This window comes from Gobius niger, assembly GCF_951799975.1.
Source record: "Gobius niger genome assembly, chromosome: 12".
NCBI classification, from domain to species: domain Eukaryota; kingdom Metazoa; phylum Chordata; class Actinopteri; order Gobiiformes; family Gobiidae; genus Gobius; species Gobius niger.
The window spans coordinates 13578714-13606466 of NC_136863.1; the positions used below are offsets into that span (position 1 = coordinate 13578714).

The following is a 27753-nucleotide window of genomic DNA, read 5'->3' on the forward strand; positions in this document are numbered from 1 at the left end:
TCAATTTTGATACTATGAAACTATCCATGGAAATGCTCTGTTTAGATTTAGTTGATTTTAAACCTTCATATTTACATTGCTCCATTTACTTACCGCTCTTTTGTGTGCTCTCTTCTCTGTAGTGAGATCTATGGCACTGCAGGGTTTTTTTCCAGCGATAACGTCATATGAATGTGACTGAGGACTTATCCTAAGCCACGCATTTGCCAAATCCACATGCACACATTACATACTTCAGCAAATCAAGCGAGACCTGAAGTAAGAGGGAAAGGATTCAGAGTTAGATATAGAGATGAAATGAAAATAATCCATAATTCCTTCCATCCATCCATAAAAGGGATAAGATCTTAGTGAAGGGTATGAAGATTCATTTCAAGGACTCTCGGCCTTATGTGAACCAAGTAGCTCGACACGGAGGACTCTTACTTTGTCAGATATTGTTCATTCTTTAATCAGAAAGAACAAAGTATTTTCATTTCAAGATTCAGTTCATTGCCAAATAAAATAGCAGTTTTTGCGACTGACTAATTGATTCGATTTGCGTTTATGCAGCCGCACTCTCTTGCTCTAAGAATAGTGCGGTCACAACAACAACAAAAGATATTATTCAAGACAATGGCGGTCGGTGTCGTTTGCGTGTGCAGCTTTCTTTCGGGACTAAAATCAATATTCTTTCTGGCTCACAAATCACACCGCTTCCTTTGTTTGGATGATGTAATGGAGTTGGTCTTGTCCCAAAAGAACCATTGTTTTGGAGGGAGGGGGGGGGGGGGGGGATGAGACAGCTAATCCGGGTCACAAACCGCTCTTTCTCTGTGTGGCGCTGATTGAACCAATGATGTCTGAGTTACGGGTTTTGCGCGGTACTAAAAGTGTACATTCAGACCCCATTACTTCATAGTCCTTGTGAGAATGTTGTGAGAAGCGAGGCCTCTCTCTCTCCCTCTCTTTACCGCAGCAATGATCTCATCCGGGCCGATATGTCTTGCCTTTTTGAGAGTTATGACTTGAGCGAACAGAGAAAAACATCAGTCGTGCGGAGCCAACTGCCTTCCCACTGGGTCTAAACTTTGCCCGTTTCCCACCATTCTGCAACTCAGAAGTAAACTGTGGACAGCGCTGTGAACACTCTTGCTAGAACGCAAAACCTTTCAGACATAGCTATTTTAGTCGGTTGAAATCTCTAATAACTCTTCACAAATCTTATATTTCAGCCAAGGAATGTTATATGCAAAATAGACTTTTTGAGCTTTTAATCTGTGGTTGAAATGTTCATAAATTGTGTTATTTAGGAGGACAGGCTAGTTTGATCTTACTGTGTTCGCCGTTTATGCAATCCACAATTGAATGAGTATTATGCTGACAAAATGCTACAAAAAAAAGTGACCAAAAAGTTACACAAACTCACAAAAAAGTGATAAAATTAAGAAAGAAGAAAAAGAACGTGAAATAAGTGACAGCAACAACGCAAGGAAAAGGATCAGTTTAGATCAGTTTTATGGGTCTACTCTGGCCTATATTCTGTAAGCTCCAGTCAAGAAGCTTTTAGATTTGGGTGAAACCAAACTGGAGAAAAAGTGCTTGGTTCAGGTGGGGGTTAAGAGGTTAATAACTAAACCATTTCAACACAGTCCATTTAGTTTTTTCATTTAAAGCAGTACTAACTAACTAACTCGTACCCCTAGGGTACCAGCACCACTGCAGGCGTTTTTTTTACTCATTAACTGAGTAAGAGTAAATAAGAGAAAAAGAGAGTGAGAGTAAATACTACGCTGACAGAAAAGACGAAGGGAGGGAGGGATAATGTACATCCAATTACACAATGGAGATATTTTTTTTCCACTCAGACTTGGCTGTAAATACTGTTTAAGTGGCGCTAGCCCACAGTTAGCATTGCTCGTTAGCCTGTTAGCTTCTTCTTCGTGATTGCATTAGTGTGTATTGGGGCCTCCGATCCGGAGCAGGGAAAGCTGCAAGTGTGGTTTTCTGGCCAGAGACACCAGGGGGAGATGAAAGACCCCCCAATCATCTTGTGTTACCCCCAGAGGGACTACGGAAAGGATTTATTAAGGTAAAGAAGTTACTTAGTACTGCTTTAACTGCAACCGGGCCTTTAAATCAGGGAAATCGTGATTAAAGTTGAACTTACTGACATTTTTGACTGATTTTGTGTCCTCTAATATTGCCATAAGGATAATTTGGCGATACATTGTGCAGCACTAAATCCAACTACGTGATTTGGCACTCATGCTCTTTATAAACCAGAGCGTAGACTTTCTAATCATGCATTTAAGAACACTACTTCAACGTAAATAGTCAGTGTTATGCATGCTTCCTGAACCTACTGTACTTTGAAGTGTCGTAGAACGCTGACAAACGGCTTATAAAGGATTCGAAAGATGAAACAATATGACATGAGTGGAAGCAAGAGGAGAGAGTTCAGAATAAAAATAAAATCTTCCTGGCACACACCGACTACAGCAGTTTGAGAGACGGGTACGAGGAGGATTTGAATATCTTTTTCTGAACGTGTGATCGGAGGCGATGGATGTGTGAGACTGCTGGTAATCTTCCCCCTGCTCCATCTGCCAGTGTTTTTGACAGGATTATTAAAGCAGCGCACCACTGGGTCATAGTGACGGAGGCAATAAGGCTGCGTCAGGAAATGAGGGCAAAGTGAGGAAACCGCCACGTGCCACGGCCTGGAATACGTTTGACCTCGATGTGAACAAAAATGAAAACAGTAGTAGGAAGGGCCAAGTTGTCAGGAGGAGTGGGCGAGTGCAGAATTTAAGAGGTTTAACAGTCATTTTATCTGCCAACTATTGCACATTTTCATCTGAATAATGTGGATAGCCCTTAGAGAGATTTTCATGATTAACTGAGTTGAAACATCTGCATCTGGACAGTAAAAGCCTCTGTCCCGTGAAAGCAGCCTATTTCTAAGTGAAGGTCAACATTCTGCTGCTACACTGCAATGATATTTTTTGTTTTTATCGGTAAAAACAATAAATGTGGCCTTTCCTGGACTAGCAAGTAAACTGATGCTGCGGCCGGACTGAAAACTGCGGCTAACTCAGCAGCAAAAACAAACTCCACACTTCCTCACAGTACAACATCCCTATGTCATTTCACCTGCCCCGCACCACGCAGCACACAAACATCTGGAAAGGAGCCGCAAAAAAGTGGAATGTTTGAAGAATGTCAGAACAGCAGCGATAGATTGAAGTTTTCCCCTTCAAAGGTAAACTTTTCATCAGCGTGCGAGTCCCATTAGTTAGTGCGAGTTTGTAGCTGATTTTACACTTAAATTCACCAGATCCGATCCTCTCTTGCGTCCTAATAATAGATCCATGCCTAGCGTGTGGCTTCCTGTTTGTTTGGCCCGAGTATTCCCTGGGATTGACCTGACAGGCGCTGCAGCATCACGGTGCTTGGATTTTTTTTTTTTTTCCAGAATGCGATAGAACTGGCCTGTCGATTAAAATGCACTACGATTATCAAGATCGACCTTTATTAAAATTGCAATTAGATTAGATTAGATTAATTGCCCAGCCCTATACTTATTTATTACCTGGGATCCAAACTCCTAAACATTACTAAAATAACATTTCTTCTCAAGAATGACTTTATGACATTTTACAACTTTCACGTTAATGTAAACAGCAACAACTGTTAGTTCACAATCGATAAAAAAAACACTTTATAAGTTGATCCATATCTCATTTTTTCACAAATATGTGCTTTTACAAAATACTCAGGGACTAAACTAATCTTATTTCACAACTTGAATAGTATAAATGGCCTTGAACATTCACAAGGCATTGCGGAACATGCTCTTGTTCCATCTGACAGAAGTAATTAGCGAAACGTGCGTTTGGTTTTGAACTCCAGACATACTAATAATTCCTTATTGCGATATGTAATGCATGCGGGTTGGATTTGCCCGACACCTTATCTTCTAACTAGACGGGCTCGGTCAGACCTGCCACATTCTGACAGTCTTAGTCACCTAATAAATTCTACTGGTGCACAAAGTCAGGTCGAATCAGTCAGTCTTTTTGAGAGGATAACACTTCTTTTCATCTCAAATTCCTTGTCTCCTGACCCTACATGGCTTTGTTATTCCTTTCATAACACAGACAATATATGATCCCTATAAATTGCCATGTTGTTTGAGGACAGTTTGGTCTTTAAGAGTTTCCTCCCACGCTGTCAGCCCCGCCAGCTCGGGTCCAAAGCACACAAGACGAGACACGGCGATGACAGACGGATGAGCGGCATTAGCAGATGAAAGGAGCCTCCCTATCATTTACTTTTTACTCCTGCTGCTGCTCCCGTTTTCTCACACATGCTACTTAAAGACCCACTTACAGCAGCGCCGCGTACAGTGTAAACCGCGGCTCCTATGACATCAGTTTTGGGCGTGACTCGACAGGCAGCGGTCCAAAGGTCAAGTCAGTTATGTGTCATTCTTCTCCTTATACAAGCAGGCGTGGTCAGGTTATTTTGCATGAAGAGGTGAGGTAATGGTGGAAGGGGAGGCCCGCGCTCACAAAGCGTCCGTTCACTCGGGGACATTCCAAACGGCCGCATAAGGAGGTCCGTTTGTCTCCACATCTGCATCAAAATGTGCACACACCAAAAAAAAGATGTTAAAACACAAGGAGAGCTTTGAGGAGGTGATGTAATTCTTTTTGTTGCGCGGCGTTCATTAATGTGCATTCAAGTGCGCCTGTGTCATTCTGCGCGTGTGTGGTCGACGAGCTCATTCACTGCCCCGGCCTGTTACGGACTCTGAGGCCGTCTTTAAAGTTTCTCCTCCAGGAGGGAAGGCTCACACGCTGGCAGAGTGGCTGAGCTACTTGCACACCTAAAGACCACCACACCAAAAGACTGCGCAGTAGAGAGAGGCACGGCTATTTTGAAAATGCTGCCAAAGAAACACAGAGGATCCAAAGATTGCAACTTTTAATTGCTAATTTTACCAAACCATTTCAATATTGTATGCTCTTTTGAATTGGACTGGAGCTTACAGCCTATACAGGGTCCCTGCACAGTTTGCAAGGAGAAATCTTTAAGATCTAGAATTCCAAATTTCTAGATCAGATGCACCTAAAGATGACCCGCATTTTATGTAAAATTTGTTGGAAATAATAAGTATTAGGGAGGGATAGAAGCATTTTCTTTTTCATTTTGCCTACATTTGCAATTGTATACAGATTATTTATGTGTGCATTAGATACTATTTTATATGAACTATAATAATGTATTATTCCAAATGAATGGAATACGAGTTCACACTTCATGCAGTGTCCACCTTGGAATTAAACAACAAAGAATCCAGTGCATCAGACTCTAATGCTGACGCTCCGAGTTCACCACCTATCTGTCAGTTCAGTTAAAGCAATCCTTGTCAGAACGGTGCTACTACAAACTGAGTCTGTCTGTCTTTTTTATCGTCACTCTTTTGTCAGTTGTTTTGTTGCATTTTCATCACATTTATCACTTTTTTGTCACGTTTTTGTCACTTTTTTTTGCGTTTTTGTCACTTTTTTGTCTAGTTTTTAGATTTGGGTAAAGCCAAACTGGAGAAAATGTGATCGATTCAGGTGGGGGTTAAGAGGTTCAAAACCAAAAATAGTAATGGTACATTTTTTTAATTTTTTTATTTGAGTCATAAACAAAATATCAAGACCAGAACAATACGAAAGAATTTAACAAAATTAGAAAAAAATCTAACCTAAACATATTACATAGTATTTTTAAGTCACTATACATGTTTGTTTCAGGCTGTGTTAGCAAAGAAATTGTAAATCTTAGGTGGAAGATTTTGCGATATATCGTGTCATCTTGCTAAACAACTACACAGTGAATATGGCCCCAAATACGCATCAAATCACCCATAGTCAAATAGTTAAATAAAATGTGTGCATTTCCCAAATTCTCATCGATTCCACCTGTTGCACTCTTAAAAACTCAAATTGCACAGTTAATGAAAGGGTTTAGTCATGCTTTCATACTTATTCAAACGAAGAAGCATAAATGTGCAATTAAAAAACTGCTACAATGTGTTAAGACGCTTGAGGTGGCAACAGTGCCTTCTTAAGTTAGAGTCACATATTGAAGTGTGTGGTGACGATCAGGTATCATTTGGCATCAGGTGTCTGTCTCTGTTGTGTTTTACCACGCTGAGGTCAGGAAGGGCGCGTTCCTGTCCGTTTCTACTCGACTCCCCTTGAACGGTCCCACTGTTCACCTTCTGAGCCGGTGCACCTCACAGTGGCCCTTCGCCCCTCTCCATCTGACCTCGTCTCCATTTCCTGCACGAGCAGCTCCGGCAGATCAATGATTTCATTCAGAAGGAGCCAGCGGTGCCATTAGGAAGGTGAGCTCACCCTCCCCTGGGAGCTCTGCCACATTATTCTCAATGACCTGGCCTTCCTCCGTCACTCAGCGCCGCTTACCTTCGCCGCTTAAGTGTCTTCCCCGTCCTCCTCCCCCTTGTCCCGCTGCTCTCTTGTGTTTCACGCTGCTGAGAACAGAGCTCTATTTTTAGGGCCAGACTCCTGCGGTCGTCACATCTGGCGCCAGAGGCCTCGGTGCGCTCACCCCTGCCCGTAGATACACAAACACCGGCCCCACCCCAGGCAGCAGGGAGGAGGGGGGGGGGAAGGGGCACAAAGGTCAAAGAAAATATCTATGACCTCACCTCTTTGCTCCAGAAAGCGCTTGAGACTTGAGAAGTTCTTGGGGCCGTGTCGTGACATAATGCCCCATTTTGTGCAGACCGTCACGCTGCAGGTATGTCACAAACAGCCTCTTAGACTTGCACCTTCATGTGTTTTGTGCACCAAGACTTGGACTTATTTGGTGCTCAAACACTGAACCAAAGTGACAGAAAAGATATTTGTCAGCCTTCAAGCATCACTTTCTTCTACGTAAATAGCTTTTTATAGTTTTCGGGAATAGAAAATGATAGAACAAGCATTTTAGAATCCTCATAGGGATGACGTAAACAGAAAAGGATTTGCTGTTTTAGTGACTGCCTTTCTGCTTGGCCGAGGACTTGACCAGAGACCCCTAAAGATGCAGCAACATTTGGAGAGTGATTCAGGCTAAAATCTACTCATTATGCAAGCTGACAATACAGGCTCTCACACACATATGGCGTACAATAACTCAAAAAAAAGGAGGCCTGTCCCCAGTTTAGCTTTATGTAACACAGTTCTGCTCACCCTCCTCTTCCCAAGTCGGTCTCATTGGCCTCACATGATGAGCTTGATGTCATTTTCCCCTTCTTGCCTCAAAAACGGAGAACAAAAACAGGCCAGTGTGAGTGCGTTGCGAGTGTTTATACAAGCCTCAGCCAAATGTTTCCACCATGACGTGATCTCCTCTCGCGCTTCTTCCCGTTCTCCTCCATCACCTAGAGCTTCTCATGTCGTCTTTGCGCAGGGATGCACGCAAACCTATACATGTGCAAAGCATGCAAACACGAGAGACGGATAGAATGCCACAGATGCGGATTGTAGTGGAAGAAGACATGCTTTCAAATATGCTTTAATGTATAGTGATGTCACATAGGTTTATCTCCAAATGCAACATCTAACAGTGCGCTCTTTAATGATCTTATAGTCACAAGATGTTGGGGCAAATTAGATACATCATATGATCTTAATGTAGGACTGTGCATCACTGTCATAGCAGATGCAGTGTAGTTTGCGTAGTTACGTGTCGCCATTGGAATGTGGTCTGTAATTTTAATTTAGCATATTTATCCAGCATGTCATTATTCGAACCAGGCTTGGACCAGGAATTTTACTCATGACAAAGTCTACTCTACATTCACAGATATATTAGCTCATTCTCTGCTTTTGACCATGGTGTTGTCCTCCCTCCACTCGTTCCCATCATGTCGGTGCTCAATTTGCCTCCACGACAATGCAACCCTTGCTTATAGCATTTGTAATTTTTAGTCTTCATTCTCCCCTTTCAATCTGAGCATGAGTCCAGGAGTTTTGTGTGAACTGAAATGAGAAATGTGCCCCAATGTATTGAAAACGGTGTGAATAAAGCTTCATATGGATTTGAACTTTTGACAAATATACGACTACAATGCGGTGGCTATAAAACTATATATGGTTGCCCTAAATACTTGACGTCAAGCCTTTTAAGCTGCTTTGTGCATATAGTCCATTCATGGTGCATACCTCATGGCCCCTGGTCCATTTGAAATCTATCTAGAGCGCTTCTGCACATCCCAATCCCATCCCTGTCATAGAGCTAGAGAATAAAAATAGTCTGTTTAAACCGTTACCTAGGCAGTGTCAACACATCAGGTCAACAGAAGCCAAAGGAGAACAAGCCCACCCCCGTCCGGACCTCATAACTTCACAGAGAGAGCAGGGGGAGGTAGAAAGCGGGCCAAGCTTTGTGTAGTTTGGTAATGCCTTAGTTTAGTTTCTGCACCATTTCCCGCCCAATGACTCTGGCACACATCGAGCATGGAAATTTCCAAAGATGTCGAAGAAAAAGGGAAAAGACACGGCTCACAATTAGGCAAGTTTATCCTAACCACGGCTGGCCTGCATCCACGAGATTCCATTCGTGCTCGGCCTGCCCACGGCCGCTCCTGTCATAGCACCGTCATTCCCGGGAACAATAGCGGATTCCTGTTTTCACCGCACACGCTTTAATGCACTTATCTCCACATACCATAGTGCTCCAGCTCTAGAGAGTTTGGGATGGGATAGTACAAATTCAATGTTACCATAGATTTGGTCATTTTAGGGAGATTTTGCACACACAGACATTAGACATTCGCTAAAAATACATACAAACTTGGAGGCATGAGTTGCGTAACAATTCTCTTAGCTATCCGGGTCACTACTAGTTACTTTGCGATATTTACCTTTCATAAAATCAAGTAACAAAGACACCATCGGGAGACATAGAACTAAATTAGGAGAATCTGGACTAAAACTGAACTGGCGACAATGCAATCTTGTTTAAGGTGGGATTAAATTATAAATGATAGCTTGAGTATTGTACATTTTAAACTCTTCACTGGTTTATGAATTGAAGAGATCTTATTTAATTATTTTATTTGTAATTTTCCTCAGGCTTGGGCGCACTGCAAATCCTCTCTGGTTTAGCGCCTCTCCTGGTATGCGCACAGACTTGTAACTGAGTTCCTATTCTCGCAAATACATGACCACACACTAACTTTGAACCCAACCTCATCATGGGCTGCAACCGCTTCCCGACAAACGAGGGAGATTTGGCCATCGCCACGGCAACAGGCTAATTTTGGAGCCCCTAGGCCCCATATGGAGGAATGTGGTACTTTGTGATCGCGCTCGTCCGCTTCATATTCCAAACAAATCCGCCGTGGCCCACGCAAACTCACAAAAAGATAAGGTCACTTCCATTTTTGTTGTGTAACCGTTTCCTGTTTCCTCCCCAAGGCCAAAGAGGTTTACTCTGTGGGATCTGAACATCTATGTTTATAAATGTAGTACAGTGGAATTTGCACAAAATAGCTGTCAATTAAAAAGAAAAAACAGTGGCACAATACAATTCCTTCCTTCATACGACTGTGGCTTTAAATGTGTCAACTGCAGGAAAACAATATTCTAATCAGAAAGCTGAAAGTATCCCACACTTTGTGTTGCCAGATGCTGCGGTTAAAACCAGTTTTCTGGAAAAGCTTAAAAGGACTCTCTCCGTCTCACCGGAAAAACAAATCCTGCACTAGCACCAATTAGTCAGTGCAGTTAAAGCTCAGAGACTGAATTCTGATCCTGCTGAGCTTGACGTATTGTAGAAAACAAACAAAAGAAAAACTTGTGCCCACACAGCTTGATTTGTGCATGCAGTACCTTTCATAAACCATTAACGGTGTCTTTCCACTGAACATGAGCCTTGTTCTATGTGCTCGCATTGTTACGTATTGGCTCTACCCATTGCACGCTTGTGTTTTCACTACATGACACAGTTTTTGTGGGCGGTGCCCTCACAGATGTCCACGCTGTACAGATCGTCATTAATGGTTTTGTAAGCCGCAATGAGAACAAGTGTGGACAAATACTGCCTTCTCGTGGGGGTTATGGAATTATTCAGTGGTGCCAAGGCAAATACTAGAGGAAAGAAGCAGCTAAATGACAACTATGAAGGTAAGCAACATGCAAATGTTATGCTAACACCAGCTAAAGTTGCGCTAATAGCGGCCAAATGCTAATATCGGCAAAATCCCCTTTTTGAACAGCGGCATGATGTTGTGAAATATTAAATCCGTATGACCTGCATGTTAGTAGTGAGGGCTGTCCTAGACCAGCGTCTGTTGACGTTCGTTTCGGTTCAGCGCGTTGGCGACTGCCAGAGGTCGGTGCCAAATCTTATACCTAGTCAGATCAGTTTGGCACTGGCCTCAACGGTCGAAAAGCTCGCCCAACCGGGTTGATCAAGCACTGGGTTGTGTAGTGACTGTCTGCCAGTGGATGTAATAATGTAGGCTGCTACTTAAAATTGTATTAAAATGAAATTAATTATACATTTAAAGAGAAGAATGCAAATAAACACTTTCATTTACTATATAGAGCTGTAAAAAGAACCGTTTTCTGCCTGAACTTACCGTTGTCTGGCAAGTCTTGCATCATCAGGGAGACTGTTTCAGATTTTAGCAACATAAACCTGAAATGACTAAAACATGTATCCATAGGGCTATTTAAGCTACGACATCGTTAACAAAAACATTTCTTTTATGTCATATAGTGTCATCATTTTAGTCAGTCCCTCCAATCGTGTGATGGTTTACTTATTTTTTAATGCATTATGAACAAGAAAATATTCACTCACGATATTTTAAGACAACAGGAAGATAATCTAGTCACTTTTTCTTTCCAAACGTTGTAAATAATGAGGCAGTATTCCTAAAATGATCGTGAAAATACAACAATAGAGCCTGAAACGAAGCCTGGTTGGGTGGTGCTAATTTATCCACCAGCAGGTTTTGGCGAGACGCGCTCAGTAACAGCTTGCCCAGTTCCTCTGGCAGCATTGCGTCATTCTTTCTCTATTGTTCTTCAGTGTCTGTGCGGATGATGTCACTGCCCCGCTGTGAATGACACATTGACTCTGAGCACAGAGCCTCGAGGGGCGCAGAGGGCAGAAACGCCGACCCCTCGCCCGGGCCTGTTGAGTTATACGCTGTTAGCAATTTATGTATGCTAATGTAGTCTCCAGGGCAGTGCGGTGGCTTGTTACCACTGTAGTCCATTTGATTAATTGTAAAGTGGGTTCAGGAAGTAATTATGTTATATGTTTAAGTCTAACACTGAAAATGGATTGTACGTAATCCTGGAAAACATGACTGAAAATCAAATCTACCCATTGTTATCAGTGGAAGATGGCTCTTGCCAGTCCTTTTTTGCGCTCATTGTGAGTCATGTTGCTTGTGCTGGTGAGATAATAGAGTTGTTGTGTAAATATGAAATTGATGACAGTAACATAGAGAGGCTGTCTGCACTCGTATGGTAGACAGGGAGACGGAGACAGAGACAGGGAGACAGAGACAGGGAGACAGAGACAGGGAGACAGAGACAGGGAGACAGAGACAGGGAGACAGAGACAGGGAGACAGAAACAGGGAGACAGAGACAGGGAGACAGAGACAGGGAGACAGAGACAGGGAGACAGAGACAGGGAGACAGAGACAGGGAGACAGAGACAGGGAGACAGGGACAGGGAGACAGGGACAGGGAGACAGGGACAGGGAGACAGGGACAGGGAGACAGGGACAGGGAGACAGGGACAGGGAGACAGAGACAGGGAGACAGAGACAGGGAGACAGCGAGGAGTGTCCTGAATGTGTAACCAACGCAGAACCAGATTGGGCGTCTTTTAGTGCCTGTAGGACCACGCTCTGGTCTGGGTAATTCACACTGAACTAGGAACAAAAATAATGCGGTAACGTCACTGTTTTCATTTCAACACAAAACATTTCATCAGGAATCAGGCCTAAAACAAAACGAATATGTAACTAAATTAGAAAGATCTTAGCTCAAACATAACTTTTGCTCTTTATTTATTTATTTTTCTTTTGCAGAAAGTGTGTCAAATCCCAGTCAGATGGAAGACCTCCGAGATTGCGGGATATATTGTGGCTTCTTGCGATATGGGATTTACTGTATTAAATCAGCACTTAGTAACTTGTTTTAACTTTATAAATCCTTTTTGTAGTCCCTCTGGGGGTAATACAAATGTTAATGGGATAATTGGGGGGGTCTTTGATCTCCCCCTGGTGTCTCAGGCCAGAAAACCACAATTGCAACTTTGCTGCCTCCGTGTAGGAGTCACCAATACACACATAATGGAATCGCGAAGAAGAAGCTAACAGGCTAACGGGCAAAGCTAACTGCAGGCTAGCGCCACTTAAACAGTATTTACAGCCAAGTTTGATTGAAAAAAATGATCTCCTTTGTGTAATTGGATGTGCAATATCCCTCTCTCCCTTTGTCTTTTCTGTCAGCGTACTTTCACAGACAATTAATGAGTAAAAAAAAACGCAACAAGCTACGACACCTGCAGTGGCGCTTATGGCCTCTAGGGTTATGAGTTACTTAGTGTTGCTTTAAGATTGTTACCTAATATTGCGCTAACAATCATTTGGTGATTGTGGACTGCTCTACACTGAACTGATCTGAAACTTGCCTGTCAGTCTGCACTAAGGTCAACCAATCGCTGTCAACTCTCCTCAGTGGCAGCTCTCGCCCCCCTTCACTTGTACCGTACATGTCGATGGCTAGTCTTACATGCAGTTGTTTGTGTTAAGTGCTGCAAGGGGCCAATGGCATCCGGGCTCTAGCCATTAGCATTTAGAAAGAAAAAAGCATCCGTTCAGCATGAGTGAACCTGTGTGGACAAATTCACCTCAGGGAAATCATAAGACTAATGCGAAGGATCTATTAAGCTACAAAATCCTGTAAACATAAGAGTGCTTTTGAAGTAGGAGAAGAAACAACCAAAATAAACAATACTGTATCGAATGAATGCATGAATGAAGCAAAATACTACTCCAGGCTGAAAAAAGATTTTTGGATGATGCATACTCTTAACAGGAAATTGAACTGTAAGAACATGCACTCTACTGAACATCTCAGCGGGGATTTTTAAGAAGAGCCCGTCTGGTCTTGAAAACCCCCCTTAGTGCAGTTTGATGATAGTTTACCCTCCCTATTCCTTTGTGTTGCTTTAAATGTGCTCGATTAAGTGCGCATCTTCCACACATTTTCCGACTGGTGCTTAAGACCCGGGGGGTTGAGTTGTTTGGAGAGCAGGGGGCCTGCTGCTACTGCACCCCCCTCCAGGCTGTACAGATACAGAGATGAAACTGCTGCTCGAGCTCACCCCCTACTTTTATCACATATACACATCTGCAACTGCCTCTATCTGTCTCTGGCTTATCTCTGACCATTTTCCTTCATTTGAAAATAGTCAGGGAATATTTTGACTCCTTGAGGATTTTCATTGATTACATTTATGCAGTCAAATAAACAGCGCCGCCGCCATGGCCACTTCCATGTGCATGTATAAAACATACATCCTGCTTTGCTAATGCCCCTTTGGGAGATGACAACACCATCTGAGCCCCCTTCTCCCTGCTGATTTGAGCCCCCCTCCCCACTGATCTAATCTACCCCCCCCCCCATCCCCAACTTCAGCCTCCCCTCTCTCCCCTGGCGACTACCTCACCCCCCAGGCATGTCAGCTGTGCTCTCCTGTAGGCATTACATCACTCCCAGAGCAGCCATGTTACTGATCCCCTGACAACCAGCATTATCAACACAGGTCCACATATGCTTATATTAACGCATATTAAAGCCAGTTGCTGTGTATCATCACTGGGCCGGTGTCTTCAGTGCACCTTGCTCTGCTCATTGTCATTGCGCACACATGCGCGTGTACACACACACTTCTTGACGCTTCCACCTCTAAAATGAATTCAAGCACGAATGAAGTTCAAGTCTTCATCACCCCAGCCTACCCCATGTGGAGGATGACGTCTCCCATTCCTGTGATATCCTGACAGATGATCCGGGGTGTAGAGTGACGCTCCTGTCACTGCCTGTCTCAATGAGCAGCCAAGAAGTGCACTGTTGAGAGGTATTAAACACATGACTATAAATAAAGTCACTCTACATTAAGACATGCGAAGGGGAATGGATGTTTAATTAAGATACAGTAGGTTTAAGGTGATCTCATTTTATGAGGCTTTGACCATATAAACATCAAACACCTGGAAATATCCAAAATGAAAGATAAGGAAACTCTTTTGGCAATACAGGGTGATTACTACTATTATACACAACCTGCTCCAGTTCATTATTAGGTGGCAAAGTGGCTGCTGAGCAATCTTGCCTCAAAACAAGGAGGTTCCAGTTTTTGATTCTTGGATCATGTGGGGTCTTTCTTGAGATTGCATGAGTGGGTTTCCTCCAATTTACATGCACAGTAGGCCAATGCTAGCAAAAGCATGTTTTACTGCAACAAAAACCAAAAGCCAAACAAAATACTTGGAAGAAGCGCATTACTCTGCTTAACTGTAAATCATGATTGGCTGTCCATAACTGTATTATGTGTCTGGTCATTTGGCCTCTCAATCACAGCCCTGCTCATCTCCAAATGTGGATCCTGTTTGTGTGTAAGCTCACGTCACCGTGGTAACATACCATAAAAGCTGCTGTAAATCAAAGAGATGTCAGAAGGTGCAGAAGGGGGTGCCCAGAATGACCGTCCCACCTATTTCTGTCTCTGCAGGACAACACTTGTGCAGTCAATAAAACCAAGTAGCTGTCATTTATAGCATGCAGGCTGTAATCCACTAATTAAACGCATGTACTATTCTGGACGCAGTTGCCCCGCTGTGGACCAGAGCAGCGGGACATGGCCACAACTGGGGTTGTTTACTTTAGGACCTCCCTTGGTTGTCCGCGTTATTGACTTTCAGGCCGCCTTTGGTTCTGCAGGTGTCGGAGAGTTGCGTATGCTTTAGGTTTACTGTTTCAAACCAAACTGCCAGAACAACCAAACGAAGATGTGGATTCAAAGCCCTGCGCCTCTTTGAAGTGCAGTGACCCCGGTCGCGCCTGCTCAAACCACCTGCAACAACTCCAAATAAGCTCATGATGGTGATGTATGCTTGTTAGCTCACGGCATGACACCCTTTTTGAACTACAATCAGCGTTTCTTGCAAAGCACATCATGTAGTGACCTATTTCATCCCACTTCTCTTTTCTGTGACCCGCAGATGAACAGTGGAGGGTGACGTAAGGCTGCTCTCACCCATGTGCGCTCATACAGGCCTTTATAGTGATGAGATGAGGTCAGTCAGCATGCAGATGGCCCAATACAACCAGACAACTTGTATAAGCGTATTTTTTGGGGCGAGCCTGGTGTGGGCGATGACGAAACTTGCACCCATCTGACCCACTTTGAGGAGCGCTGTCGTATGCACTGTTATTAGATAAGCACAGGTCTCGATTATTGTCTACCAATGTCTTTGCGGTAATCCAGTTGAGGCACAAGCTCTTGTCCGGAGGTTGTGTTAAGTCCTGTGGAGCTTTGTTTCCAGAGCTGGTCTTGTGGCCCACATGATTGTCATTCCATAGTAAGGTACCAGCAGTCTGCTTTGTGCCTTGTCAAATGCATGATGGCTGCCAATAGTGAGGCCTTCAAACCTCTTTTCTGTATCATATCTGTTCGGACATTTTTTGAATGTTTTAAGTTACGCCACTAAGAACCTGACATGTACAGTAACTTCACGCAGATCTCCCTTTTGGGTAGTTTAATTGTACAAATACAGGCAGTGGCATAGGTGGTAGAGCGGGTCGTCCCCCCGAAGGAAATTGCAATGCTGTCGGCTGCTCACGTTCACACAGCACAATATATACATTACTAAAATACTAAAAAGACAGTACAAATTTAAAACAAAGCAGCAGACCGGCAGCAGACCGGCAGCCAAGCTGCGCCAGAGGCGCCATGAGTGGAAGGTCGAGGGTTCAAATCCCTGCTCCTGCTTGTGTGATTGGGCAAGATACTTGCCCCATCTTGCCTTCAGTGTCTGCATACATTGGTCTATTAATGAGGGTGTGAATATGAATGAGAGAGGTTCCTTGAGGTAAAGCACTTGGGGAAAGTGCTATATAAGTTGAGACCATTCACCATTACTATTTCCCAGATACAGACATAATCTGTAGCTGCTATTGTTACAAAGGTTTTAGCTGTTTTTATAGGCGCCTCTCAAGGAGAATAAATCCACAGAATGAAGTCCCCTGATAGGATGAGGTGGCAACTTGTGTTTTTTCCATTTTGACACAAACACAATACTAAATCTTTTCCTTTTACCACTAAACAAAGAACAAAGGCACCATAACATTTGCATACAGTGCCTCACTCAAACCAGGACATGAAATTTAACAAATAGATACTGTATACCTTGAACTTTTACCCACAGTATCCATGACCCAACCCTGTTCGAGAGATGGGTCACCACTTGTCCAGACTGTTTACCCCAATGGCATTGCGGGACGAGCTCAAATGTGAAGAAGAAAACAATCCCTACAAGGACAAACTCAACCTTTAATGTACACCATTTTCTATACTTGGCTTGCACTATCACTTTAGCAAAACAAATTGAGTAAAACTAAATAGGTTCTATAGAAGCACAATAGAAGCAGATGTGCATTTTAGTCCAAGGACTTTGACGTACTGTATAACAATATTTTAGTTGCTGTTGTTGGACCTGTTTTTATACTTTTTTCATTTGGTAAACAACGCTTCTGTCTACTCTAACATTCTGTAGGCACAGGCAAAGATAACTGTTACATTTAGGGCATGATATTGACTCCTCTCTGACAAAGTGGCCTTTCAGTGCTAGGAAGAGCATGTGTCTCTGCTAAACAGCGCCCTGATAGAGGTCTACTCCTGCGAAGCCCCTGGTGCATATTTGCTAGCTGAGTAAGGAATGTGGTTACATGCCTTAGACATTAGCTATGACGGAGTGCGGGCTCCAGAAAGAGGGAGGGAGGGAGGAGGAAGGAAGGGAGGGGGGAGGCGGAGGCAGTGAGCTCATTCACCCCCGGAGCTGGAGAGAGAGGAGCGCTCCGTCATCGTCTTTGCACACAGCCACAGAGAAAGGCCGAGGGGAGGGGGGGCAGGGGGAGGAGTGTGAGCCATCGGGCGAATGAGAGCCGGCCAGAGCAGAGCAGCAACAATAGTGCTCTTCTAACTGTGGACTCAGACACACGGAGGCACAGTGAGCGCAGAGACGCACCGACAGCACACGGCCACGCGACAACAGCTGGATGCTCTTGTGTTTTGTGAATTTTTCTTCTAGTGCTCTTTGCCACGACCACTTTCCACTAAATATTCCAACGACGAATTTTTGTGGTCAGTGAAAGCACAGGGGATTTTCGCCATAGTTTGACTTTCTGAGTCTGAGGAACACGTCTACAAAACATTTTGGACTTTCCTCAGTGGATGATTGGAACTCTTTTTGTCCGCATGGGATTTTTACTCTCGCCTTCGTCAGATCCTTCTGTTTGTTGACATTTTCCAACAGAAGGGTATTGATCACTCCGTCCCGTGGAGAGGAGCTTCAGAACATTACCCCGGCTCGTGCGTTTGTGAGTGAGGAAGAGTGTTCTGGGGGATGCCTCTGGATGTAGTGATTGCACCAGCAGAGGACTGCTTTTGGCCCGACCTGCAGGACACCGACATGAGGCTAAAGATCAGGGTCCGCCGAATGAAGCAGGGGAGGGAGCTACGAGGTGTGTATTCACCTGGACGCAAGAGACGAGGCATGTGTGGGTGCTTAAACTGAATGCATGTTGGCTGACAGCTGAATAAGATGCACATAATAATGATGTTTTTTGCCTGTGTATGTGAATGAGAGTGCAACATTAAAAAGATAGGCAGAAGCTTGTGCTAGTGCTTTGTACCTTGCAGATGAGCACAAAGGCACAGCAGGCAGGAGGTGTTGAGGTATTCTAGTCCAGGCTGCTGCAAATGAAAGCGAGATGAGAAGTGAGCCTTTCGGTCGTGCTCTGCATTAATAGGAGGATTTACTGCTATAGCAGTTTGTAATAATAGATCACTGACGTCCAGTCCATGTTAATTGTTTGCCCACATTTGTGCTGCTGTTAACTTGTTTATGAGAACAGAATTGGAAGTGTGGATTAGGAGGATGACATCATGAAGGCGAGATGTACTGAGGAGGAAATGTTGATGCGAGCCCTGACCCGCGGTGTGACATGGTGCTCCTAGCTCAGCCTGTGGTCACTGACATGTAAAATGTCACAAAGACTCCTTCTCTTCCTCTTTCTTCTGCTCTGCTTGTTCTCTGTCTCTCGTGCTGTGCCGGTCATCTGTTCAAAGACTCTTGTGGAGATGTGATTTTGATATGTGTGCAGAGTGCGCTGCAGGTGCTTTCACACGAACATACGGCAAATACACATTTAAAACCATGTCCACCGTATTCACACAACTGTTAACAGCCCTCAGTCTGTTCATCTATTGCATTGCATTTGGAAAGACTAATATGTAAAAATGCAAAAGACAATTTATGGCAATTAACGTAGACTGAACAAAATAACACAATATTTGAATTGAATTGCTTATTTACAAAGTTAACCTCTTAGCCTTGCAGACTGCAATATGTGTGTTAGATTAGATACAGTATCAGGTGTTAGCACACCTGCCTGGCTTCACACTGCTGCTGTGTATTAAAGCACATGTGCAGGTTGGCTCTTGTAACTATATGTCAGCTGCTATAGAAGGAAACACACAATTATCATCAGTATTCAAAATAGAAATGTTCCTGTCATGGATTATTTTGAGGCCGACTCACACTCACTTAACCATCACTGTATGGAAATAGACCTGTGAATACAGTGCCTCATAGCTCAGTACAGTAATGCAATAACAAACAGCCCTCATCAAAGTGACATGGGGCCGCTATCTGTCCACTGGGATAAAGACAATAAACAGTTTAATCATCAGCCAGAGACAATTGGGTGGCGGTACAGTATTAGCATTCACCGTTGACCTGGCGCCTTGTTTCAAAAACGATGACCTCATCCTCTTCACTCATCTATAGCCCCTGAATAGGAGCATTTCTGACAGACGAGCCCCCCCATGCCTTTGCCCTGGCTGCAGCAGCACTCTCTTTGTGGAGCTGAGTGGGACATGTGTGCAATGATGTCATGTTAGGAGTACGGGGGACATGGGGGGGGGGTCACATTGAGATGCTAATGTCCCCTCATAGTGGTTTGGGACAGCTGGAGGGGCACGGAGGATGGCGTCATGTCTCCCACGATACGGACCACAGAGAGGAGCGGCGGAGGGTGCGGGGAAAGTCATTCAGGCTAGATCAATGCCCCCCGGCGGTGTGTGCCCCTCTCCATTAAGAGACGAGTTAAAGAGGCCAACTGAAAAGCAACACAAGGGGGGAGGGAGGGGGGAGTGTATTGATGAGCCAGTCAATGGTCTCAACAGCAGTGATGTAACAGCTCTGCTCCCATTAACCGCAGCAGCAGCAGGTGTTGGGTTCAGACAGTCAATATCCCCTGTATAACTTGCATTCATTTCTCTGCTCTTTGACTCAAGCCAGACTGCAGTAAAAACAGTGAGGACAAACTCCAATCAACGATATTGGAAAATTCCTGGCCGACTGAGAGCCTAAAGAGCTAATGAGTGTTACTGCTAAGACAATAGAGGTAATATCAATAGTCAAGTGTAGAAACTGACTTTTAGTAAGAGCAGAGCGTGTGGTTCTGATGAAAACTCGCATCAACAGTTGCATAAGTAATGAAGTAGGCGAAGGAAAAATCAAGTCATTGCTGGCGAGCGCAGCAGTGCCAGTGGCGACACAGTGCCCTCTTTCCCGGATCCGTGTTTGGCTATTCCTGCTTCCCCCCCCCCCTTTTCCTCATTTCACAGTGTGTTTAGAATCGGCTTAGTCACATCCTGCTCGAGTGTACTTTCCAAAAGTACGAGAAACATGACGGCATGGTTGAAAAATATGGATGGTTTGGCGATGCTTTTGCTTTTGCACGCGGCGACAGCGGTACAGTTGGTAGAGCGGGGACGTCTCGTGATTGAAATCCCGCTTCCTGTAGGTGCACACTGTCACTGTGTCCTTGGGCAAGACACTTCACCCACCTTGCCTCCAGTGTCTGCGTACACTGGTGTATGAAAAGTGTATAAAGCGCTTTGAGTGCCTAATGTAGGTGGAAAAGCGCTATATAAGTTGAGACCATTTACCATATGATTTCTTAATTGATTTTGATTCAATTCACTTTGAAATAGTTCTGAGCAGAAGTAAAGGTAGGCAGTGAGAGAGTTTAAGGAAATTTGCTCTATGTTAGTCTATGTACCCTCTAAAATGGCGGATTTCTATGGTAATGTTCAAATGATCCCGAACTCTATTCTTTAAATAAAATGTTGGAAAGAGAGCTTTAAATCCAGCAAACCTCATCAGTGCGATTAGTTTGAAAAGACCTTTTGTTTCTATCAGGTGAACTCATCTCCCAGTTGACTTTGTGAGGTCATGGACAGCTGTGCCGCTGTGTGTCACAGGGTATTTTTGGTGACCTCAGGGTGACTGTACTGTGTATAGCAGCACACTTGATGCTGTCAGATTGGAATGGGAGCATGTGTCATCCTTTTTGGAGGGAGGATGTGAGGACATGTCTGTTTGAATTATGCGAGCGCACAGGGGCTGCACAATATGAGACTGAATGTTTTATTTTCAAGACAGCTATCGAATATTGCAAAAAAAAAAAAAAAATCTCTTATCCCGCAGCCCTAGTGCACACTGTTGCCGTGGGTTTGTGCGCGCCAGCCGTCATCACCGTCGCTGTCCCTTCCCTGTTGCCATGGCAACCCCCGAGTACAGTGCGGTCAGGTGACGATGTGACAATGACATGCTATCTCCTGTGTGACTAACATCCATTAGTGCAGCTTTAAGCACAAGGAAGTTTGTAATTGTGCTGAGGTAATGGGACTGTCGTGTAATCATTTACTTGGATGACATGTTTTTCAGCTCTAGATTTTCCCAATTACAGTCACGTGACCCATTTGTGAACCCTGTATTCAAACAGTGTCGTAGTCTGGAAGTTCTGTAGGCTTTTGTGTCACGTTACAAAGACATCATTCATGTATTTGTTGTTATTAGTGTGAGGACATAATCCTGTGTGGCGATGTCTGTGGTAATGTTTTTTTTTTTACATTTTTGCAAGACAATATATCAAAGGACAGCCATATTGTAAACGGCGCTTTCATTCCGGGGGCACACAGAGACACTTTCTCCCACTGTCTCCACTGTGGAATGTCCTGCTTTCTTTGTCTTTCTAACAACTCTCTAACAATGTTCTCACATCCAAAGGGAAATGGTTGTTGTCTGACGCAAACCTTTTCCTGTTGATTTAACAATTCCCAGGAACGCACGGCTTCCTCACATACTATTGGCCAGTGGTGGCAGCAGCTAAAAGTGGCACTATTTATTATCTTTGCATGTGTTCCAGAGAGCCGCGGAACTGAGAAGCCAGGAAGTCTTCAAAGCACTCTCCCGTTTTCTCTGTTTTATCAATTACTGCGTCAGAACTGCCCCGAGTGTCGGCAAACGAGGCTCGGGTGGCACAAGGAGGACATGTGGCCAACAAATGTATTTTTAGACACAGTACAATAGAAGCCAAAAGGTCAGGTGTTTGCAAGGACAACACTCTCTCCTGTTTCTTACTATCTGATAGCTTTATCTAACCATCTAAGCTTTCCACCATCTACCCATGTCACCCCCACAAGGAGCGCTGATGTCATTGCATGCCAGTTGCCTTTAATAGCTAACAACACTAAAGCCACATTTCTTAAAGGGGAAACATATCCAAAAACTGAAAAGGGATGCACTCCACTAGAGCATGTTGAGCTCATGCACAACTCTTTTGGTTCATATGGGCCGCTGACACTTTTTGTACGTTTGCCAACTGTTGCTACATGACCGGTGCGGCCTGGGTGTGTGTTACAGCGGAAGGCAAAGTTCTGTCCGTGTGCTACTTTAGAGCAGTGATGTCATGTCTCACTCACTCTCACTCTCTTTACGTTGGTGCGTCCCAGATTAGGCCCTAATCGCCTCGAGAGTTTCCTCAAGGCGTCCCATTCGCTGTTGTTCAGACTTCAGAGGGTCCAGCGTGCACCTCGCCCCCCCCCCCTCCTCCCGCCTTAGCACCCATCCTGTTGTTATATAACCGTAATTCACTGTAATCACGAGTGGGAAGGTTCAAAAGCGTGAAAGTGATGATTTAAAAAGCGGGTAAACATTGCAGTGCCTCTGCGTTGTATTGTGTATTGTGAATGGGACGTTACTGGGCCTCTGTCCTGGCCTAGCACCTGTGGCCTCTCTCATTCCCTGGGCCTGACGCAATGCACTTCTACAGGACATGAGCTCATGCAGGAAACAGAGCCATGCGCGCGCTCACACACATATACGCTGAAAGTGGAGCCGCCTGCCTCTTAAAGGGCCAGACACGCACATTCCTGATCGCCCGGCAGTTCACCCGACTCGCACACAGAAAACACACAGAGCCTCTCTTCTGCTCCCCTTGCACTAGTGGGGCCCAGACGTTGTAGCCCAGATTCACCTTTGCGAGTCAATGCAGCGCCTGTTTGCTCTGCTCATGTCGTTTTTAAAGCCCTGGGTTGACTTCATATGAATAACTTCACTATGATGGATGATTATGTGTGGAAACTGACTCTCTCCTTGTCTTGTGTCTTGTAGGAGGATTTGCTGCATTCTCCTCTTGTTTCCCTGGCCTGTGTGAAGGGAAGCCTGCCACTGCTCTGCCTATGAGCCTGTCCCAGCCCTGTTTGCCTGTGGCCAATGTCGGGCCCACTCGTATCCTGCCACACCTCTACCTAGGATCTCAGAAGGATGTCCTCAACAAGGTGATTGTCAATTACACTTTCTCTCATACATCAATGTCTAGCTACTGCTTCATTCCGTCTCCTAGAAACAAAACATGACAGCACTTCTTTTTAACCTCCTCTCTACAGGACCTCATGGCTCAAAACGGTATCACGTATGTGCTGAACGCCAGCAACACCTGCCCCAAGCCAGACTTCATCAGTGAGAGTCATTTTATGCGCATCCCGGTGAATGACAACTACTGTGAGAAACTGCTTCCATGGCTGGACAAAACCAATGAATTTATTGGTAAGTTCAGAATCAGAATAACATTGCCATTCTGAGGGAAAAGGATTCACAAGCCTCCTCGGGTGTACAATGTGTATAAAGTGCTTAACAAAACAGCACACTAGACACAGAGAGGAATTGTCTTTTCAAACGTTCTCATGTTTTTTTGAGAATGCAAAGATATTTGATATCGCACACAAATGTCCACGTGCAGCTCAAACAAAAGCAATAGATACAACACCTCCGCTGTCTCCGGAAATGTCATCTGCTTCGAGTAAACTGTGATAATCTCCAGAGACTCTTCCTTAAACTTGAGTCCAGTCAGGATGTGTCTGCGGTAATCTGTACTTACCTGCCCATTTTCTCCCACAGACAAAGCCAAGGTGTCAAACTGCAGAGTCATTGTGCACTGCCTGGCAGGAATCTCACGTTCAGCGACCATCGCCATTGCATACATCATGAAGACAATGGGCTTGTCATCAGATGATGCCTACAGGTAAACATGCTTCTCCCACCCACCACCAGCTGAGCTAAGGTGTCAGGGCTTGTAGAAATGTAAACCACTCTTAAAAGGAAATGCTAGACGATTTTCCGATCCTCCCCTCATTCATAAGAAACTAAACAGTTTGTAAGCTGCTAGGTAACAGCCCTAATAACAAAGCTGTGTCTAGATTACACAGATTTGACTTCCAAAGCACTGTTTCTGATTTATTTTTGTTTTTTCATCTCAGGTTTGTGAAGGACAGAAGGCCGTCCATTTCTCCAAACTTCAACTTCCTGGGTCAGCTGCTCGAATTTGAAAAGGAACTTCGCCTTCTTCAGGCGCTGACTTCAAACTCAGAAGAGAAGAGCACTGAGAGCAGCAGTAAACTGGACTCTGAGGTTAATGGGGTCAGCACATGTTTGGAAATGAACGGACACCACAGCAGCTATGACTCATCTGTGGCAGAGCCGCAGATTCCCTCAGAACCTAAACTGCCATCGCCCACCACGCTTCAGCAGGGCTTCAATGGCCTGCACCTCTCTGCAGAGAGGATCATGGACACTAATCGTCTCAAACGCTCCTTTTCTCTAGACATTAAATCTGTGTACTCCCCTAACAGTTCTCACTGTCCCACATTGGCACCCTCTCATTGTGAAGATGTCCCTAAGCTGTGCAAGCTGGATAGTCCTGGATCAGGCACATCAAACGGCATCTGCTCCCAGTCTCCCGTCCAGGACAGTCCCAGTTCCTCTGACTCGCCATTCCCCTCTCCAGGCAGCGGTGGGAGCATCGGAGGGCTCGGTCAAGGGGGAAGTGAAGGAGTTCATCGGTCAGCCAGACCTCGAAGGAAAGCCAAGCACAGTTCCCCTGTCCACTCACAGCCACCGCCGCCCCCCCAGACACTCAGCTTGTCACTGGACTCCCGGACCCCATGTGCAGAAGACAACCTGAAGGGGTCCCTACTATTGTCCCTCCCCTCTCTTCCCAATTTAGGATCCGGGGCAATGTGGACCAAACATAGAGACACTGTTCAAGCAACCACCCCAGTCACTCCAGTCACCCCCACCACAGACGCCCCCTGGCACTTCGGGGCAGTTGAGGGAGGAGACATGGATCTCGGAGTTAACGGTACGGCAGAGGAGTCAACGCTGAGGTTAGGAAGCAGTTCGGCCTATGTGGCATTCGGATGCAGTGAAGGAGCTCGGTTACGCGACAAATCACAGCGGGACAAGCCTCCGACGGGACAGTCGCAGAGAGACCACCGAGACTCAATGTCTAATGGTGCAGCAAACAGCGGCTCTGACAAACAGTTCAATCGACGAAGCTGCCAAATGGAGTTCGAGGATGGCATTTCTGAAACGCGTTCCCGAGAAGAACTGGGCAAAATTGGGAAACAGTCGAGTTTTTCGGGCAGCATGGAAATCATTGAGGTGTCCTGACAGATAATGGACATGAACTCGACTGTCCCATTGGGACAATAGTGGACCTAGTGAGAAGGACAGCACAAAGACAATAAAGAAGGGAAATGGACAATGTTTCTTGTGCCCCTTTCTTTGGCAGTGTTAAAGACTCATGTGGCAAATAGATAGCAGCAAAAAGCTAATATGAAAAGTGAACTTGCATTTGCACCTGGACTAGTGCTGAGTAGCACAATGACAGACAGAGCCTGATCAATGGTGCAATGCAGACCTGGGGGACATGGGAAATGGGGGTAACAGTTGGTACTTATCAATTATTTGGGGGGAAAAAGAATTGATCTCGGACAAGTCTTGTGATTCATCGCTAAACTATATGGAGACTCCCTGTTATAATGTACCTGCTTGCCTGTGGTCTACTATAATGTGGGTGTTTAAGCTTGTGATTTGAACCAAGCCTTGTTTCTCCTTTCAAAAGCTTCACCCCGAATACATTATCGCACGGCTACATCCAACCTGTCTCTCCCCTGCTGCGAACTGTGTAACATCGCCAAAAACAGACTCACTCCCAGCACTGTGTCTATGTACCACCACAGCACAAGTCTATCCAGCATGGACATCTCCTAATAATGGTACAGCACCAAAAACTATGAAGGATCCAACCCACAGACCGTCCTGAGACTGTTTGCAGCAGAAAATGCTCTCCTTAAAGCACAGACTTTAATTCCCCGTTTCAGTGTTAACCACGTGATGGGACAGATTTGGGATGGACCCTCCCATACCTCCCCGCCCCCCTCATTCCACCTACGGTCACCATTGAGCATGCACCAGAGAGGCTGACTACAAACCGACAAACACTATATATATACAATATGAATATATATGGCAATTTTAATGGACTCCTAATAGGCTTTTTGTTCAGTTATAGTTTAATTTATTGTATTGGTTCATTCTGGTAATGAGAAATAATATAATGTTTTGTGGATTTTCATTTTCTTTTGTTGAATTATTATTATAATTATTTGCTGTATGGTATTTATGAACACACAGTGATACAAATATACATCCAGTGAGCAATATGTGCTGTTCCTTATTTGGGGAGAGTGAATTATGGCTTTCAAATGCACTTTTCTGCTTTCTATAACAAAGTCCTAATGCTATTGACAAAAGCCAAGTGTGGAAGTTTGAATTGTCAGTGTTTTGGTGGTAGAATGGTTCCCACAGTACCATCTTCAAGAACAGGGATTCTGTATGAGCTGGTGACTAAGTGTCCCAGCAGAGGGCTCAAATGAAAAGACTGTTCTGTTTGTATGCAAAGAAAGACAGAGTAGCCGTATACACTCGGTATACGCTCTCTGATCATCTACACAAATTCAGTTTTTAACTCACACGTTGCCATTTAAGAGAACTTGCATAACAACCGGTATATGCAAACAGCGGTTCAGACTGTCCCCTCAGAGCCAGCACCACTTTGCCATTGTTAAAAAGCTTCCCACCAAAGCTACAGACGGACACACAACAAGCCCTTACAACTGTATGCACTTCTACATGTAGGCCCCCCACACACATGCTCTTTTTCATTCTCAGGGGATCTTTCAGTGAGCCAAGCCCAGCGCAGGGTACAGCAGTACTGCTGCTGCTGCCGGTACATCAGCACAATGCATGTCCCGCAAAGCTCCTTCACTCTCCTTCGATTTCGATTTGTATTATTTTGTATTTCCCAAAGCTTTGATAGGATACAAGTGAAATGAAGCCGAAATGAAAGACTCTCCTGGTGCGAGGTTTATTTATTTATAATGTCATGTGTATGTTCTTGCTTTTAGCTTTTCTCTCTGACCTTTGACCTCCTGCTATTGCAGCTATGATGAAAAACTGATTCCAGTGTTGAATTTTTCTGTCCCAATAAACGGCATGAGGCTCAAGAAACCTGTCCAACTTGTTAAAATTATTTAGAAACATAAAACAATGAGGGAGACTGTCCCACTTGCTAAAATTATTATTATTATTATTATTACTATTATTATTATTATTATTATTGTTGTGTGTAAATAGCAACGCATCTGCATCTAAGAACACTGATGAGTTTAGACAAGTTTTTAAAGATACCTTTGGCTGCTTGACGCAAAATACCTCAGGTTCTCTTGAAAAGCGTTCCCTTCCCCTGTACATGTTTTGTGAAGAGACAAAATACAGACATGACAAAAATACAACCACCTCTCTGCCTCTTCGTTTTCCTTGTGTGTGTGTGTGTGTGTGTGTGTGGCCTTGTGTTTGTGTGTGTGTCTATGGGGGTCTAAATGGGGATTCGGGGATTTCCACAGAACATGCGTACAACATGACGACATCGCGAGTCCCAGAGTTGTATTATTGATTTAGTGTGAAACAAATTCCCTTCCGGCCACACAACAGGGCCTTATTGATTTTTCTTTTTCTGCCCAACAGTGAATGCAGTGTTTCCATTCACGGATGATACTGTGAATAATTTAACACATCAAGGTCATAAAAACAGTCAAGCCATCTTAGGAATACTTAGGCAGCATTGTTAGTGAGTTAGTTTTGTAACTCTTACACAAAAAACATTGAAAATCAGTTGTTGAGTTTATGATT

The 27753-nt window shown here is 44.4% G+C and overlaps 1 protein-coding gene across 5 annotated transcripts in view; it reads left to right on the forward strand.

Annotated features, from left to right (window-relative positions):
* dusp8a (dual specificity phosphatase 8a) overlaps window positions 1–27356 on the forward strand; it is a 42950-nt gene extending 15594 nt beyond the window's left edge. For 4 of the 5 annotated variants that reach the window (XM_079568138.1, XM_079568137.1, XM_079568140.1 and 1 more), the window contains exons 4-7: window positions 22834–23000; window positions 23109–23268; window positions 23620–23743; window positions 23979–27356. In XM_079568138.1, the coding sequence (XP_079424264.1) occupies window positions 22834–23000; window positions 23109–23268; window positions 23620–23743; window positions 23979–25170 (1643 nt within the window). In that variant the 3' untranslated portion in view covers window positions 25171–27356. Of the gene's footprint in view, window positions 1–17268; window positions 17831–22833; window positions 23001–23108; window positions 23269–23619; window positions 23744–23978 lie in introns of those variants that run through there. The other variant, XM_079568141.1, reaches the window with a different exon arrangement.
* The last annotated feature ends 397 nt before the right edge of the window (window positions 27357–27753 follow it).